Genomic DNA, 19,992 nt, shown 5'->3' with positions numbered 1-19,992 from the left:
AACTTTTTGAGATAAGTTTGAATTTTATTCATTTTTGGAGGTTCGACAAGAGCTTTAGAAATCATCATAAACACATTTGAAATACAATATCTTTGAAATGCAGTTTTGTACACCGCTGAAATTTTCACAGATCTGAGAAGTAACTTTGATAAATAACTACTCAAAATTTTAGCCTATTACACCATTCCATTTCAACAACACATATCCAGGAAAATCAAATATAACTTATATAATACAAATCCTTGAAATTTTCCCTTAATTCAATCACAAAAAGCAAGCCCCTATCCTTATCTAATCATAACAAAATATCTATTTTACTTTGATTTGACCTCGAAATGCTACACTTATGATCTAAATAATTTAATTCAAATTTTCGAGAAGAAAATCCGGTCGGTTTTTCAAATTACTTAGGTGGTAAGCCTGTGTAAAAATAAAAATAAAATCTAATACATTTATATTTTGCGATCAGTACAAAAAACACGTTCCAGTGGTTTCGTGGGTTGTCTATATTCACTTAATGTTTCGAAGAACCTCCTAGCCATACCAAGGTGGTTAAATTGATAACTTTATTGAATAAAACAAACCTATTTCAATACTATGAATTGAAGCTGGCATTGCGCAGAAAAATGGTTTAAGTTCACGACTGTTCAAAACAATACAACCCTAAAAAAATGCAAGCCAAAAATGAGAACATTCTCCATTTACTATTAGTAATCGTACAAGTACTGTTGTTTTCATCACATTTTAGTTAGTTTCACAATAAAGAATGTGTATGTTGGGGCATTACCATTGAAGACACTTTTATGAAATTAGTTGAATTTGTCATGTAGTAAAATATTTCCAATCCTAATTTCAGGCTCAATAATGTCCTCCACGATTGTAAAATTGCTTTATAAGTTCCAGCGGCATAGGGTCTGGAACCATTAGGGCAGAATCACCTATTTTGGGCACTTGTGTCTATAACTCAGTCAATTTAGAACCGATTGACTTGATTTTTGAGACACGATCAGATACGCAACGCATAGTACCTAGCTATGTGCAACAATTCAAGTCAATCGGTTTGGAATTGACTGGTCCTAGACTCTATTTGTTAATATAGTGTAAAATACTATCTATCCAGAAGAGACGAACCAGCCAAGGGCTGAAAGTCTCTTTGATAAAGACAAATCAATCAATCAATATTTATCCAGAAGCACAAAGGCGAGTTAATATAATTTATTTAGTCCAAATAGTCCAAATTTGTTTCAATACAGAGGTCGTTGGAATTTGAATATATATTCCGCATCGTATTTAAACTTTTAGGAACATGGAACTGCTTGATATCCAACAGGTCAAGCAATCTGGAACGGTTACTTAGATACACACCAAATCATTGGAAAGCATTCTCATCCATATGCGATATATGGATATTAAAATTTGGGCACGACTCGAAATTCGATCAAAACAAAATACTTCCTTGAATTAAATGGACGAAGTGTATTTTGCCTGAATTGTGATCCTAATCCATCGCATTCAAAATTACAGTTTATTGGTATTTAAACATGATTATGAGAGTAACATTTGATGTCAAATGTTACAATAAACTTTGTTCATTTTCATAAGCGACAAAAAAGTTTTTGAAAACTGCAATTAGAACATTAAATTTATTGGGAATTTTTTTTCCTTAAAACACACATGTGGATCCTTTGTAATCATATCCTAAAATTTCTCGTGTAGCTTTCTAGAATCATGCTTAGTTAAACCAGATGTTTGAAATACAATTTTCATCTTCTTCAGTCAGAGACTGAAAAATACATTAACACTAGAAAACGGATGTCACATCTAGTGATCTAGTGGAGAACTTTTAAAGAAACGTTTTCTCCTAATGGAGCGGAAATCCATCCAATATTCCGAGGCGTTCGAAGTATCCGAAAGACTGATGCTGCACGGCATTAACGCATAGAAGTTTTTGAAATGGATATGAACATGGACGTGCTTTATGGGATTAGATTAAAAAAAAAAACTAAAAGATTTTCACTATATAAGTCAAAGTTAAGCCTTCGCGGATATGTATCAATGAAATGGAATGTCATAATAGGTTGAAATTTTGACTAGTTATTTATTAAAGTTGCTTCTCAGATCTGTGAAAATTTCAGTGGTGTACAAAACTGCATTTCAAAGATATTGTATTTCAAATGTGTTTATGATGATTTCTAAAGTTCTTGTCAAACCTCCAAAAATGAATAAAATTCAAACTTATCTCAAAAAGTTTCTAGGGGTGCTCCAACAAATTTGAAAATGGCATTTTTCTACATTTTCCATGCGCTTTTATGCCCTACGAATGGAGTCTCTGATCACGGCAAAAGTTTTTTTTTTGTCGAACAGTGTAATCGTAGATCAGTCGGTTTCCACGGTAGGGCGATGGAAACGCGAGCACGAAATCCGGGATCAGTGGTCATCGTGATCAAATAAATCATAATCGTGATGAAGACCGCGACGTGTATTTCCATATAACTAGTGGATCATATCACCTAACAGAGGTGGCTCCTAGATCCACACCTTACCCTACCCTACTAACCACCATTCCTTCCCGTGACAACTGTGGGGATGCTGTGGATTCCACGGTTTCTAGTAGCAACGGTTGTCGAACTAACATTCCTTCCCTTTCCTGATGACCGTAAGGACGTGGCCAGCGCCGTTATTGACTTTAAATAGCTGAACTCTCGAATTGTGCACATTGAGAATGGTTAGCTAGTCCCAAGCTTTCACATTCATTGGCTCTCTGTGCAACTTCGATTGTTCTGGTCAATCACGGAGTAGCAACTACGATGTGTACGGTTATCTTTGCTTTGCTTTGCTTTTTAGGTCAGAATGACGCTTGTTACGTCAGATTACGGATCTCTGTAGGAAATGGGCAGTAATTTGCCTTTGTGCTTATTTGCAAAATATCAAGAAACCCATTTTGATACAAAAACTATTTCTCTGACTATAAGTCCATCCACGCTGGTGGTACCCATTCCGTAGAATATCAGCCAAGCAGCCATTAAGCTGGGGGCATATCGACTATTCTAAGAATGTGCCATTGGAACGCACCTTAAATGAGCTGCCTCCAAGATCGTGCAAGTGGAAAAATGAGGACTTGCCGCCAACCAACCAACCAGTCAACCATTCAGCAGCAGCCGACTAAGGCTGACTGGCATATATGCGACAAGGGTGGAAGGCCGTGACAGAATGGCGACTGACGACTGGCTATGTACCTACTCATGCGCCGAGAAGAGTGAGAAAACAATTGAATTGTCGCAATTAATTTGACGGCGATGTCGATACCGTGGAATGGTAATTGATTCTCGGCTTTTCTGGAGGGCGGTGTTTGGATTGTCAGAGTGTAGGTTGACAACAGTAACTGTACAAGCTACTTTGAATATTAGAATTTCCTAAGATTAGGTTTTCTAGATTTAATCTCATAGTTTTGTTTGTTTTATTAGCTAAGCATGTATTGTTCTTCGTAATTATTCAAAGTTTGGAATTTGAGACTTCATTTTCAACAAAATAAATGTCAAGATCAATTTGCTCATATTTTGAAGCTATTTCTAAAGTAATCCCGTAGGAATGATTCAAAATGAAGGTTTTATGTCTGAGATGAACCAGCCTCGGGCTGAAAATCTCATAAATAAAGGCATAAAAAAAGGTTTTGTGTAATACAAAAAAAAATCTGAATGACTAGAAATCTAAAAACTTTTTTCTGCCAGCTTTATATACATTCCCGTTCAAAAGTTTGGGGTCACCCCCTCAAAAACATGTCATTTTTTTAGGCCCATATCTCCGCCAATTTGCGTCCGATTTCAAAACCCTAGGTTTCATTCAAAAGATAATAAGTCAAAGAAACTTTGAACATGATTTAAAAGAAACTTTTTCAAAAAAAATTGTATGTAAACTTAACCCAACGTTGCCAAATTTTCTATAAAATGAATATAAACTTACGGCAGTGTCGCTGGAAGTTGGGTCGACTAAATTTTAAGATGAGAGCGGTAATATGACCCATTTTCTATTAGCTTTCAACTGCTTTTTACAGAACTTAGCTAAAAACTCTAGAAAAAAAGTTATTAAGTAAATTAATTTTTGATGTCATCGACCAAAAGTTTGGGGTCACCCCTCAAAATGCTGTATCGGCCAAAAGTTGGAAAAACATGGAAAAGTGATTTGTTGATACCTTTGTCATCATCCATTCAATTTTAATTCTTCTTGGCTTATTTGAAACAAAATGAATGATACTTACTGCATAGACATTGAACCACACATATTTTTTTGAAATTTACATACTAAAACTTAACGTAAAGTTGCCTCATTTTTTGAAGCGTGGTAAAATGTGCTAACTTTACATAACATTTTTATATACAAAAATCGTTAAATCCGTTAAGTTTAAGACATCAAACGTAAATTTAGTTAATTATCTTTGAAATGAGCCAAAAATAATTAAAATTGAACTATAGATGACGAAGATATCACCAAATCACTTTTCCATACATAAAAAGAAAATCGCGTTAAGTACTGTTCCTTTGAATTCCACTAAGAATTTGCATCCTTTGACAGATACGTATTTCGACCTCAACTGTAAGGTCGTCTTCAGTGTCTTGTACTTGGCTCGACTGCTTGACACTGAAGACGACCTTAAAGTTGAGGTCGAAATACGTATCTGTCAAAGGATGCAAATTCTTAGTGGAATTCAAAGGAACAATACTTAACGCGATTTTCTTTTTATTTACAGATATTCCCCTAACAAGCCCAGGTTAATCATCATCACTTTTCCATGTTTTACGATAATGACCCCAAACTTTTGGCCGATACATCATATTGAGGGGTGACCCCAAACTTTTGGTCGATGACATCAAGGATTAATTTACTTAATAACTTTTTTTTCTAGATTTTTTAGCTAAGTTCTGTAAAAAGCAGTTGGAAGCTAATAGAAAATGGGTCATATTACCGCTCTCATCTTAAAATTTGGTCGACCCAACTTCCAGCGACACTGTCGTAAGTTTATATTCATTTTTTAGAAAATTTGGCAACTTTGGGTTAAGTTTACATACAATTTTTTTTGAAAAAGTTTCTTTTAAATCATGTTCAAAGTTTCTTTGACTTATTATCTTTTGAATGAAACCTAGGGTTTTGAAATCGGACGCAAATTGGCGGAGATATGGACCTAAAAAAATGACATGTTTTTGAGGGGGTGACCCCAAACTTTTGAACGGGAGTGTATACCACGAAAATAATATTATTAGCAAGTCTATATGACATGCACAGCTATCACAATCAATTATCACATTCATGATGATACATTTAATTATCACTATATGGAAAGTAAACCATGCGTTCTCTCGTTCTCACATTGCAAGTATAAATTGCAATATCATGTTAATAAGAAAAATCAGATCCCAATGATACAGTTAAATGCAAACAATGATCTCATCTCCCTCTGGAAACCCCCATTTGATTGAAACAACAATCTGTTTAACATCAGTTTCTTTTGTTTTCCTATTTACAGACAAAGACCAGTGCGTGGCGTCTTCCCAGAAAAAGGTAAGTTTGCAACTGGCTGTGACAGCATTGTTAATTAGTAAATCATGTACATGCAGCAGCGGTGGAATCGCGGCCTTTCAAGTGCCGCCCTTGGAGCGGTTTGGTTAGCTGATGAATGTAATGTTTAAAAATTCGACACACTTAATTGGATTATTTCGTAGAAGTGCGTAGAATGTGCAGTTTTCAACGGCTCATAAAATATTTCAAATTATTCTAATAAAAAAAAGAAAAAAAAAATATAAAGGAATGTTTGCCACGGGGTCTTAAATAAATGTGTTCAAATTTTTAGTGGGATTAAAGGTGAAGCTCCTAGAAAAATCATTGGAATATTTTTTTAAATGGTTCATCCATAGACATGTTTCTTTTTGTTTTAAATATTTCCAGGTGAATTTTAAAAGTTTTATTTCTCCTATTTTATTCACTTGCATGATGTGTTCTTCGGATTTTTTTTTTTTTTTTTTTTTCCTTCTAAACCATTGGGGGATAAATCTGCTCATCAGACACCCTAACAGGAAGGTTAGGGTAGTGTGGGGTTAAGGCCGTCTTCTACAATGCCGGTAGAAGCCAGGACTACTCTCTCCTCGACCCACTAAAACACATTCCTATGGTCGTCAAACCCTACGTCTCTCCGGAACCACCAAGAAGGTATTGCTTCAGAGAGGGGCTAGTGCATATCGCACCCTCAAGGTTAGCTGCCGTAGCCTAGCAGCAACGAACATCGATGACTCGCACTGGAGAGTCCATCACGATAGCATGCTGGCGCTTAGCCAGTTTCCCGAGTGGTCCTCGCCACTCCCTTTGTCCTTGGAAGGCGGGCATTTGCAACGATCTTAGAGTAAACCTCTCCAGGATAGATTGCCAAAGACATTTTACAGGAATGTCATTTTTGAATTCTTCCAGATTTTTTGCCAGATATGTTGCCACCTAGCATTTACAAAATTCTAAAGATAAGATATTCTTTACAAAATTCATCCAAATTTTTTTTTGGATTCGTTGAAAAAAAAAAACATAATCTGGGAGATTCCGTCCTCAGTTCTGCAAAAAGTTGTGCCAAAATTTCCTGTAAAAGATTTCTCTAGTCATCGATTCCAGAGATTCTGGGAAATTTATCTCAAGTTTAATTTTTCTCTTTTATGTGTTCTGGAATTTCGGAATGACACAAGTTCCAGTAGATGCTTTTGCATTTTGAGGTAGAACTATTGGCAATTTGCAGATGTTTCAGAAGCTTCTGTACTCTTTTTTAGATTATTTCATTATTTCGTTTTGTTTCTTGTCAAAGGAAAAAAGGCTTCGTGGTCGCGCGGCTAGTGTGCTGAGAAGCGTGGGTTCGATTCCCGCCGCAGCTGTCAGGAAAAGTTTTCGGCTGTGCTACTGGGCGTTGCATGTCCGTTATCTAGTGTCGTGCTACCTTCAAATGGCGATTAGCTCACTGGAAGCATTGAACGTGTCCGTGTCTAAAAAAAGGGTGCTAACAAGTAGAATATTTGGTAAAATAAAAAAAAATCAGAAATTTTTTAGAAGACTGGATGACGTCTTGTTTCCATTGACGATTGAAAACATTATTATGTTCTTTATCTTAACATTTCAATGAAAATGATGGGCCCTACTCAAAAAAGTTTTAAACCATTCCGGAAGACTTTGATGGTTCCTTTTCATTTAAATTTTTATTCTTAATAAAAAATTCAGAATATTCCAGAAGGTTGAAGGACGTTCTAGAATCTAGATGATATTTCACTCCCAAAATGTCATTATAATTATTTATTTTGATTGCTTCATTGAAAATTTTCAGAAGAATTATTGTTGAAATTGCAAATAAATACTTGGACAAATGGGTAATGGTACTTATAGAGTAATTCTGTCAACATTTTTTTTTACCTGTATTAACGAGATTTTTAGCCCTAGGCTCGGGACCCACGCTTTACTTCCCTTCCGAAGGAAGAACTCACATCTTGCGAGTTTCTCGGGAGTGTGATTCGATCCCAGGTCCTCGGAGTGATGTTGGGGACATAGTACCACTGCGACCATTAATTTGATCTGTCCTCGGAGTGATAGTCAAGTTTTTTTTTGGTTTGTATTTCTGTGTGTTTTAACTAAAGCTAATTCTACACTTAGATAGTCAAGTGTTCTAACCATCACACCAGGTCCGCTCCTTCTGTCAACATTATTTTTTGGAATTCGTGCATAAATACTTGTTCAAATTTTATCAGAACTGCATACGTAGCTTCTTTTGTACCTAACCGTATTTGCAAATTGATCCATGAACTAGGTTAGGGACTTGTTTCAAAATTGCTGAAAATAATCCTCTGAGAATCATGCCAAAACTCTCCCGATGGATTTTTCCAAAAATATCAACAGTAATTCCTCCTAAGAATTCTTTCAGTATTTGGTTGGATACTTTTCGATAATTATATATGAATTTTCAAGAAATGGGCCATGGATTTAAAGACAATTTTTATTTTTTTTTAAATTATTTTTTTTGGAAAAACTGAGAAAGTAACCTTATGTATTTAACTGTTATCAATTCAGATCCCGTGAGGAGTTCAGTAGGTTCTCCTGGTGCTAGCTGATCCAACGGGACTAGCCACGTTTTAAAGAATTTTAGTGTGTTTAGTATTTAGTGAGTTATCTTCTGATTATGCTATGAAATATTTAAAAAAAAAACCTGAAAATGTTGCTTCTTTACGTGAAGATTCTTTCAGAATTCTTTCAGATTTCTGAACTATTTCTACTGTCTTCTCAGAAATTCCTTATATACTATTGCGTTTTTTTTCTGCAAATATTTCTTTCAGGAATTTATAAATCTTTCTTTGAATTTAATTAGAATCAAATTCGCCATTTCTTTGTAGTCATAAATTGACCCCGAAATATGTTTAGGAACTTATTTCAAAGCTGTTGAATAGAATGGGAGTTCTTATCATACCAAAAAAGCTTATCAATTGCTGTTTCCTGGAGTTCCTTGTTCGGAAAACTTTCTAATAGTTCCAGAATTTTCAGGTAATTCGTCATAGATTCATTAAAGATTTCTTTATTATTTTTTTTTTAAATTTAATTACCCTTAGAACACTGATAATCAGGGGATTCACTAAACACGTAAACCGATTGAACTGATCAAATTCAATTACATTTCATTCACCATTTTATGAAACATTTAAATAATCAGATAATCATGGCTTACGCAATTATTCTATTTCACAAGCAATTACTATAGGGAAATATCAAAGCAGATCCCGGGAGGAGTTCTGTTGGAATAATCTCCAGGTACTGGCTGACCCAGCGTGCCTGGTTATGTTTAAAAGAATGCTGCATCGTTGCTGATTGTGTTTAACATATGAACGAAATTGAGAAATTCACACAAATAGAAAAATATAAAATAAACCATTGCGTTTATTCTGGAAAAATCGTGAGTTTTTATCAATTTTTATTATGGAATATTTCAAAGATTCTTGAAAATTCTGTTTTCTGAAATTCCACAATTGTTTCTAATGTTCTTAGAATATGTTGAATTGTTCACCTTTTTGAGAGTTATGTTAAATATAAAAAAACAGAAACGAGAATTTAGAACATTCCAGAAAACAGAGATGCATTTTGAACGCTCATGATCTGTGAGCGTGCCAAAATTGTTCCCTTAAAGCTCTCAAGATCATGTATAAAATTATGAACACAATCTAGATTACTAGATTGAACACAGATCGGTGTTCAGAATTGACAGGTCAGATGTGTTTGGTTTGGATTGGGAAATTGGAAGTAGGAGTTTTCTATCGACAAAAAAGCAACATTGGAATGCTTCCGAGTCCTTAGCTATCGTTAGGTATTCCTTTCTCATTACACAAAACCGAAATGAGCTCTTCGATTCCATTCCAACAAAATCATGACGTGTTCTCACTAGCCCGGTTGGGACCATCAGATACGCGGAAGTCGTGCAGTAAAAACCACGCCATAATACGTTGAATACAAGTAGATGTCCGAGCTTAGCCGGGTGTACGAAGAAGAGCCCTTTTATTCGATACTTTTGGTGGAACAGTCAAGTCTCCGTCGCGTTGGTTGTCCCCACAGTAGTGTAGGGCCCACGCATTATACTTCAGTTGCTCGGATGTCTTCCATATAGATAACTAAACTCACAGCTTTTTACATTCAATACCTTGAACCACCATTTAATTGACTATTAAAAAAATTGACTAATCATTTAATTTTCACTTCGAAATCCCAGTTTTCAATTTAGCACTAGGTCTAACATTTGCAGGAAGAATAGCTGTATGTGTCGGTAGCAATTTGTTGCTTTAGTTGCTACTAGCTACGAAGAGCACTGTGATCAGGCGCCTCAAATGTTTGAACATGAACACGGCTCACGTGAGCACAGCTTTTGAACAGAACATGAACAGAACGCGTTCAAATGCATCTCTGCAGAAAATCTCTCTTCCTCATAATTCGAGAAAAATCAAGAAAGTAAGCGTTTGGCTTCTTGACATCTTCGTTAGATCTGGAAGTTTTCAGATTATTGGGGCCGATTCTTTGTCTTACGGTTCCAGAAATTGTATTTCAAAACTTATCACCACATTCAAGAAGATAATCTTTTAACATTATTTTCTTCCAAAAATTCTCCACAATGTTTCAGAACATTGCAGAAGGTTAGATTTTCTGTACTTCTACTGAAGAATCCAGATATAATCAAATGTTTTTTTAGAACTTAGTCTCGCAGATACAAATACTCCTGACTACATAAGCAACTTAAACATTTCAGAAAATTACTCGGTTTGAATTGTTTATACATTTACTAGTGAGTTTATAAAGATGCTTTGTAGGATAAATTTTTGAAAATACTAGAATGCTTCAGATGATTCTTTGTTTCCTCCCCATATAACTTCTCCTTATTCCCAAAATTTCTAGGAATGATATGTTTTTAAGCATAAATTGTAAAATTGTAAGTCATTCAAGGATCTTCTTGAATATTACAAAATTTTGTTGCTTATGTATTTTTAGCTTGAAGTTTAAGTATATAAATGAATTCACCTTGAAGGTAGATTTTTCCATAATATTTATGCTTAGTTTCGAAACATGCTGGAAAATTTGTATAGTGGTAAATCAGCCAAAGGTTGAAAGTCTTCAATAAAGTTATTAATACCCCGGGAAGATTGTTCTTCGTCATTCTCCTTTTCCAAAACATTCAGTCATGCTGCAGAGTTAGTGTCTTGTTGGTATTTTTGATTGAATCCAAAAAAAAAAAAAATTGGAAAATATTCTAAATCTTCTGTACTAAAAGTTCTATTTTCACATATGTTTGTAACATGCCCAATGATTTTTTTCTGAAAAAAGGGAATAATAAAACTACATTCAAACCTCCATATAAATAGAATTAAGTTTTATAATTTCTTCATTAGTACCTCCATGAAACTAACATTATTCAGTGGGAACTTGATCGTATTCAAAGCAACTGTGAAAATTTAGAGGCGTCGTTCAAGTAAACAGCATCTTTCGAGAGTCTGTTCAAAAGTTTCGCAGAACTCTCTATTGGTCTATTCTGAACTTGGAACTCATGATCCCCTTAAATCTCTGAAACTTTTCTTGAAACTCCAAAAATCCTTCTTGAACTCCCATAAAGTCTTACGGGAATCATATGAATCTCCTATTAAACTTCCCTGAAACTCTTCTGGAGTTCCCTAGAACCTTCTAAAATTTTCATAAGGGCCTTTGAAGACCACTGAACCTCTCTGAAACGTCCTTAAATCCCGATACTCTCCGAAGCCCACACGAAACCTCCTGAAACCTGTAGGAAATTCCTTTAACACCCTCCTGAGAGCCTTTCAAGGCTCTGAAAACCAATAAAATCACCATGAATCTCTCTAAAATCCCTTAAAGTTTACCTGAAACTCCCTGGAACCTTCTAAAGCCCCTGGAAACCTCTAAGAAATGTTTATGGAAGTTTCTGAAACATTCTTCGATATTATACTTACCTTACCGATCAGGCTAAGGCCGGCGTGGCCTCTGGTGTACATAGTAGCCGTCTCCATTCCACTCGGTCCATGGCTGTTTGTCTCCAGTTCCGCACTCTGCGTAGGGTCCGCAGATCGTCCTCCACTTGGTCGACCCACCTAGCTCGCTGCGCACCACGTCTTCTTGTACCGGTCGGATGACTCTCGAGAACCATTTTAGTTGGGTTGCTATCCGACATCCTGATGACGTGACCCGCCCACCGTAGCCTCCTGATTTTCGCGGTATGGACGATAGTTGGTTCTCTCAGCAGCTGATGCAGCTCGTGGTGAATTCGCCTTCCATCTGCACTCCGCCGTAGATGGTACGCAAAACCTTCCGTTCGAAAACACTAAGGGTGCGTTGGTCCTCTGCACGTAGGGTCCATGTTACGTGCCCATTGAGGACGACCGGTATTCAGTGGGAACTTGATCGTATTCAATGCAGTTGGAAAAATTCAAAGGCGTCGAAAAGTAAAAAGGATCTTGTATTGGTCATACTATGCTCGGAACTCTTGATCCTCCAAAATCTCTGAAACTTTTCTTGAAACTCCAAAAAAACTTCTTTAACTCCCATAAAGTCTTACGGGAATCATATGAATCTCCTCTAAAACTTTCCTGAAGCTCTTCTGGAATTCTCTGGAACCTCCTAAAAATTTAAAAAGGGCCTCTGATGACCACTGAACCTCTCTGAAACTCTTTCTTATAAATACACCTAACAGAAGGTACCATCGTTGGGGATGACAATGGGTCAGAGGGTCGAGATTAGGTCAAAACATTATCTGAAATATCTCATCAAGTATTGCGAATATCGAATCAAAAATTTTATGGTGGCATCCTCGTAGTTTCCAGCAGTTCTTGTCAAAAAATAGGTTTCTAGAGCAAATAGTTATTTCTTGAAAAATGCCATTTTTAAGGCTCGATGAAACCTCACACTTTGTTTTATTTAGGTGGATTGATACGTTTTAGAATCTCAAACTCATATCCATCATATAATACATTATTGGTAAGTAGTACCTTGACCAGAATTTTAATAACTTGTTTTATTGTCAATGCGGAACAAATTCAGTCCCCTTGACCCATTCTCGCCCCCTCGAAGGGGTGAGAATGGGCCAATTTTCATACACTTGTAGTTTTAAGGAAAGTTGACGAACTCCAAATATTTTTTCATTATTTGTGCATGCATTATTAAGAATCACATTCTTGTGATCAAAGGAATTTTTAATGCAAGAAGCAAAACTTATTGAACAAAGAATGTGGAAATATGCATTTTTGACCCATTCTCACCCCCCCCCAACCGACGGTACCACAATTCATTCACGAATTTATCCAAAATGTTTTGAGTATTTTTAAAAATTGGTAAATGTGGTTGTGTTACAACAAATAATAACATGAAATCTCTTTGAAACTTACGCAGAACATGCATACTATTATAGCAGCTTACACTACCACGATTGGTTAACTTCACTGGATAACTATATATTCATGCGATGTGCGATAATCGATACTGTTACTTGTTCTGTTTCGAAAAGCCATGTTCATTCTATTGAAAAGAAATTCATTTGTTCTGCCCTGCTACACTTCCAAACCCCTCCGTTAACTGAACTTCAGTAACTGACCCCCTCGAACGCCACCACGGTTCTTCCGATTAATGCATCCTGTAAACAACAACGGTTAATCCACTCGATGTACCATCAGACTTGGCTATTGAGCGACTTACCCTTGAGGCTACACATTTCAGTCGGTGGTCCGCGTTACAATATCTAATGGTCGTGTCCAACAACAACAACGTTGGAAGTCGCGTCGTTTATCTGTGCATCTTCTCAACCAATCGATGCCGACCCAGCACTACCACGGTAACATGGAAAAGGAATAGATAGCCGGAGCAAGCAGAACATGAGTTATCCGCGCACATCGCGGAATCGGCACTGAAAAATAGTTTCGCTTTCCACGGTCGACGACGCCCGCCGATGCGATGGGGGCGAGCTGGTGTCGTTGTCAGTTTGAGCATTGATGTTGACAGCGGCCAAGGCGGCGGCATTCGAGCATTGATGTCCGTGTCCACGTCCATGTCCGCCGGGATGGTCGGTCTCATTCTCTGCTCAATACTCATTGCGCCGCTGCCGACAGACGGGAGGTCATGTTGAACGTTTTGCGATTTATGGTACCTGATTGGCAGCAGAGGAACTCTGATTTTCATCGGAGAAGAACGGATCGACACACGGCCATTGCATTTGCAGCGCATTCATAGCTTCGGGTAGATCTAATGTGGCGGTCGGATGACTTGTGAAGTTGGTAAAACTTTTGTTCCCACAATTCTGTTTGGATGCCTCGGGCGGGGCATCAATTGAAGATAAGCAAGTGATTGCATTAGATGGATTCTTTGCACGATAAAAGGTACATTGAGGAGGATGTCCAGTTGATATTAATTCATGTTTCGTAAGGTGTAGATAATGTACAAGTTTATTGAAATATTGTCATGTAAATTTTTACATATTGTATTGAACTGCTGTAAATGGCATTCGGTAATATAATTTTTGCAATTTCTCATCGTAATAGGCTGTTTTACCTCACGCAAATCTGACAGGAAAAGGCCTACTTTCCCACACCAAATTAACAGTGCTGTAATGGTTCATTACAGCACTGATTTGAGTTGCGTAATGAAGCATTACAGCACTGTTTTCAGTTTTGGTCAACTTCTTGATGTTTTCTGAACGCAGTTTTGAAAAATTGTGACAACCGCACAGTATAACCTGTTATGATCAGATTTTCTTGAACATGGCTATGAACATCAGTGTGCAGTTTGATGAAAAAGTTTTGTTTAAAACTATCCTCAAGGGTAATTTATGAAATTGCAAAAAACGTTTTACGCAACTCGGTGCAGAACTCGATTTTTCCAGCACTCGTCGTAGTTATCGTACGACTCGTGCTGTAAAAATCGTTATTCTGCACCTTGTTGCGTAAACTACTATTTTAATGTTTTTGTTCAAATATTCTTCATCAAGATAAAATTCTCAGAACGAAAGGGCATCAATATCAAATTCCACCGACTGAAACGACTCCAGCTATCTTCTACACGATTTTGCATCACGAACACGTCTGTCACTAACTTGGGGGGTTTTCGGCCTTGCAGTCTCCGGTGCAATCAAAACGATATATATTTTCGATGCCCGACGTTTCGATGGACTATGCCATCTTTTTCAAGGGTTCTATTTAAACAAATTGGACGTAGTACATATTAAAGACAAACAGAAAAACTACAAAGGTGAACACAACTTACAGAAATATCGTTCTTCGTCTGGTGGTATGAATTGCACATGAATTTTAGTCAAATTTTGGACGGACTTCATCAATTTCCTACAATTTTACAAACAATGATAGAAATAAACAATTTTACATAACATTTAAGACATTACTAACTATTTTTGTCAGGAAAAACAGGGAAGTTTTGTATGGCGGGTCACTACTCTGATCGTCACTATGTTATTCTAATTTTAAACCGTCAATTTGATTCTAGTCAGAAATTTGTTTGAATGTTGCGTACAAGTTCTGTGGGTTTTAGTTTCCTATTGGGTGTCATTGTCGTTAGTGTTAGTGATGTCAGTTATTTGCCTATCTACGTGGTTTGTTTTGGTTCTTGTCTTTAGTGTGTGTAGTATTCCTGCATATATCATACTTAAGCTGTCGCAGTCGCTTCGTTTGTTTACCGTCCTGTCTGTGTTAATAATGTGGCACACTTCTAGAACGGGGAGAGCAGAGAAACGTCGATGGCAGTCGAGTATCTCCGTTCTGTCCAAATCGAAACGATGTTTGTTGTCGGCCGAATGCAGCAAGAGAGCTGTTCTCTCTTTTAGTCGGCCGAGTTCATAGCTGTTGTAGTTGTCGTCGTTGTTGTTGTTTTCGATGTCATTCATTAGTCTGTCTAATTTGGTCATGTCGCTTCTGTGGTGTCCTATTCGTTTCTTCAGCGTGGTGGTGGTTAGTCCAACGTAGCTTGCATCACAATCTCCGCAGGGTATCTTGTAGATGACGTTGTTACGTTGGTCTTTTGGTATTGGATCCTTGGTCTGGGTAAACAAACTCTTGATGGTGTGTTCGTTCCTCATCGCCGTCATGATATTAGGGAAGTCAGTTTTGAATGTTTTTGTCAGTCTATTTGTTAGGTTTGGAACGAACACCATAGGTTTGTACATGACTTCCTCATTTGTACTGCTACGTCTATCCGCTACATCTCTGCGCTGATTTATGAGGCGATGTCGGAGTGGTCGGGGATAGTGGTTTATTTTTAGATGGTTGTCAATGATCGCATCAACCTCTGATTGAGACAAATTAGTGCTCAATTTCCTGACTCGCTTTATAAAGTTCGAGACCATGTTCATCTTCATGTGAAGTGGATGACTCGACAAATAATCTAAAAAGCGACCGGATGCCATTGGTTTACAATACCATTCGGTTTTTATTGACTGATCGGGAAGTCTGACCAGAACCATATCCAAAAACGGCAGCCTTCCGTTTTGCTCTACTTCATGAGTGAACTGTATGTTGGGATTGTAGCTGTTGAAAACATTCAGCACTTCCAGCACCTTATCTAGCGGTAATGCTAAGATTAGGTCGTCCACGTACTTCTTTATGACCGGCGTTGGAAAATTGATCTTGGCCATAACATTTGTCATCAACATTTCCATGACCATATCTGCGACGGTGGGAGATAATGGGTTACCCATCGCTGTACCCGAAATTTGTTTGTAGTACTTCCCTCGGTAGGAGAAGTAACTACACTCGATACAGAAGATCGTAATCTCTATAAACAGATCAAGATTTATGTCTGTATGTTGTTTGATCTCCCCCCAGCATTCTATTATTGTGTGCGTGACCAGCTCCCGAGGAATGCATGTAAACAGAGAGACAACGTCAAAAGACACGAGCACGTATCTCTCTGGCAAACGAACAGTGTTGATATACTCACAAAAAACGAACGAGTCTGTAATGTTGTACACACTGTTGATGGACGCTTGCAGAATGCGACCGACGTATTTCGAGAGCATGTAGGATGGTGCACCAATATTCGGAACCACGGGTCGGAGAGGTAGGTTGGTTTTGTGTACAATGACACCCAATAGGAAACTAAAACCCACAGAACTTGTACGCAACATTCAAACAAATTTCTGACTAGAATCAAATTGACGGTTTAAAATTAGAATAACATAGTGACGATCAGAGTAGTGACCCGCCATACAAAACTTCCCTGTTTTTCCTGACAAAAATAGTTAGTAATGTCTTAAATGTTATGTAAAATTGTTTATTTCTATCATTGTTTGTAAAATTGTAGGAAATTGATGAAGTCCGTCCAAAATTTGACTAAAATTCATGTGCAATTCATACCACCAGACGAAGAACGATATTTCTGTAAGTTGTGTTCACCTTTGTAGTTTTTCTGTTTGTCTTTAATATGTACTACGTCCAATTTGTTTAAATAGAACCCTTGAAAAAGATGGCATAGTCCATCGAAACGTCGGGCATCGAAAATATATATCGTTTTGATTGCACCGGAGACTGCAAGGCCGAAAACCCCCCAAGTACAAAATTACCAGTCGATAGCATCCACAAGTCTGTCACTAATTACATACATTTGCTCAAAACAAAAGAAAATTACAACTTTTTACAGTATCATTTCTCTGTCCCCGGTCGCCATCAGGATAATTCAATACAGAAAATTACTACTCTCAACTGAGTTAAAGTTGAAACGTGCAATTAAAAACCATAAATAAGCTATCCAACGAGATACCTGGCAAATTAACGACACCCATCCCTGCCATTACAAAATTCAGCTGGCGAATTTTTGCATTTCCGATCCCATGGTATGCACCTCCCGAGGATAAAGTGCGCTAATGGCACGTAATAATAATAGCGTATATGCGACTTATGTACTGATGTCATTTAGGCAGATGTATTGATGCTAACCAAAAAAGCAATCGTTCTGTATGATTCGATTTCTACCAGAAGTTGCACGACACAGAATCAACAGTTTTCGTTTGACTGTTATAACTTGTAATCAAGAATAATAAAATATCATAGGATATTCTTGATAGAAGGAATTTTTTCCCTACCCTGTTGGAGAAATTAAGCCACTGCGTCCAGGAAGCTGAACTTTTGTGGAAGGAACTTAAGGATTAGTCATTTAGTGATAGACATATTTTTTGACCTCAGCCACATCGCCAGTGTTAAAATTTCTAAACTCTTTGCAGATTTTTTTTTGTTTGTGTTCGGCTTTGCTAGGCCATTTTTTCCACAGCTTGAAACATAGGTAGACTTTAGCCAGCCTCACGTCCTCCTCCTTTCAAGTCTACGTAGCTTATGGATGGATCCTTCCGTGATTCCTAGGTATTCGTCTTGAAATCGGAAACTAGATAAATAATCTTGCGTATTTTTCTCGAGGAATTTCTGGAGATTTTTTTAAGGCTTGGAGGAATGTCTGGAGGGACTCCTCAAGGAATTTCTCGAGGATTTTTTGACGAATTTCTGAAGAATCCATCAGCACAACAGTCTGGCGCTTGACAAACTGTTTAGTTATCCTTAAAAAATGTGGGGTGAATAAGTAAAAAGTATTTGAAACCTTTCAAAGCTAATGACAAATTGCAAACCGAGCGTCGGAATCGAATCCTTGACCGATCTACGAGAAAAATGAACCTCAAACAAAAAAGTCAAGACTGATACCGACAGGTGGAACATGAATTAAAAATAAAACTGAAAACTAATTATTGTCTACTGGAAGACACATGGTTTAGCTCTCATTGGACAGACAGTATCAAGCTGTCCAGTTATTCGTTAATTCAAAAACTTTTTTAAACAATTTAAGTGACATTTTTTTGCATTTGAACAATGTAGTAATGAGCTGGATTTTTGTATGACAAGATGACAAATTTTCCGTTTCTGCAATGAAATGGAGAAAAAAAAAACGTGAGTATTTTTTTTTTTTTTTTTTTTTAAAAAGACACGGACACGTTCAATGCTTCCAGTGAGCTATTTGCTCTTTGAAGGAAGCACGACACTAGACAACGGACTAGCATGCAACGCCCAGTGGCACAGCCGAAAACTTTTCCTGACAGCTGCGGCGGGAATCGAACCCACGCTCCTTAGCACGATGCGACTAAAGGCTTGGTGACCTTAGCCGCACGACCACGAAGCCACACATGATTTTTTGCCCAATTTTGGATAACTGTGCTGCTGAAGAGGCAAGAAATGAAGTATTCATTAACACAGCTCTCCAAAGTTTTGATCAAACAGCATCACATTAGGCAAAAAATCATACATAACACAGGCTTTTTGTTTCACTCCATTACTGTAAAGGAGAATCCCTCAACCGATTTCGTCATATTTCCTAAAATATTGAAAGATAAATTTTCATATATGCTCCAGAAATTCCTAAAGCAATATAAAACGTTTTCCACGGAGTCCGTGAAAGAATTGAGGTTTGACTTCACCTATTTAAATCGAATCCCAGAAATTTTGAACCATTTTCTGAAGGAACTCTTGCACAAAATTCATGCGGAATTTTTCGAATATGTTCGGTCCAAATTTCTTTAAAGAAATATGGTTGAGCTTTTCTACATGAATTAAACATGTAATTTAGGGCAGAGTTTCTGCAAAGCTTCAATGATTTCTAAAGGAATTTGTCGAAGAAATTTGTGGAGAAGTCCTTATACAATATTATACGAGAATTATGAAAGTTGTGCTTGTACTAATCCGCTTGAAATTCGCTTGGAGTTTCCATCAACAACAGGAGGCTCATAGATAATTTCAGAGGCCTTCGGAGTTAACATTCAGATAACATTATAATTTTTCATTATTCAATGAACTTTCCCCTGAACCCAGCGATAGCGTTAGAAATATTATCAAAATAGTTATTTATGCAACAAGTTCCAAAATGATGATTTTTTCAGCACGAGTCGTACATTTATCCAACGAGGCTTGCCGAGTTGGATAAATACGATGAGTGCTGAAAAAATCGAGTTTTGCAACGAGTTGCATACAAAGTTTTTTGTAATTACGAAAAACACCAATTCAGTGCGATCTTTTCTAGCTACACAAACATGTATCAGTAGGAACCACGTGCGCGTGCTCATGCTTATCGGCGTAGTTTTTTGTTTGATCAGGTAGGCTCTGGTGTAGTAGGCGTCACCAATGATCGAGCTCTCGTTGTCAAACAGTTGTGCGTGGGCAAGAGCAAAAGCAGATACAACTCTAGCTCTACACTTGATTTGTAGTTCGAATCCGAATTAAAATCGTCCTGATTCGGATTCGAGCTACTCAGTAGATGTAGAGGCAGTGGCTGAATCTACGGAAGGCATGGTGGTAAGTAAAAAGTGCGTACGAGCAAAAGTGCCGAAAAGTGCTACTTTTCAGCACTCTTAAGAGTGCCGAAAAGTAGTACTTTTCGGCACACTTACATTAGGAGTGAAAAGTAGGCCATTTCAGT

General features: G+C 37.3%; 1 protein-coding gene across 3 annotated transcripts in view; it reads left to right on the top strand.

Moving 5' to 3' along the window:
- LOC109397492 (protein spire) overlaps positions 1–19,992 on the top strand; it is a 648,107-nt gene that overhangs the window by 154,911 nt on the left and 473,204 nt on the right. For all 3 annotated transcript variants that reach the window (XM_062850305.1, XM_062850306.1, XM_062850307.1), the window contains exon 2: positions 5,519–5,553. In XM_062850305.1, coding sequence (XP_062706289.1) covers positions 5,519–5,553 — 35 coding nt within the window. The remainder of the gene's footprint in view (positions 1–5,518; positions 5,554–19,992) is intronic.

The sequence above is a fragment of the Aedes albopictus genome, chromosome 2 (genome assembly GCF_035046485.1).
Source record: "Aedes albopictus strain Foshan chromosome 2, AalbF5, whole genome shotgun sequence".
Lineage (NCBI taxonomy): Eukaryota > Metazoa > Arthropoda > Insecta > Diptera > Culicidae > Aedes > Aedes albopictus.
Note: the sequence above shows the minus strand (reverse complement) of the source record. Positions and strands in the feature narration are given on the sequence as shown.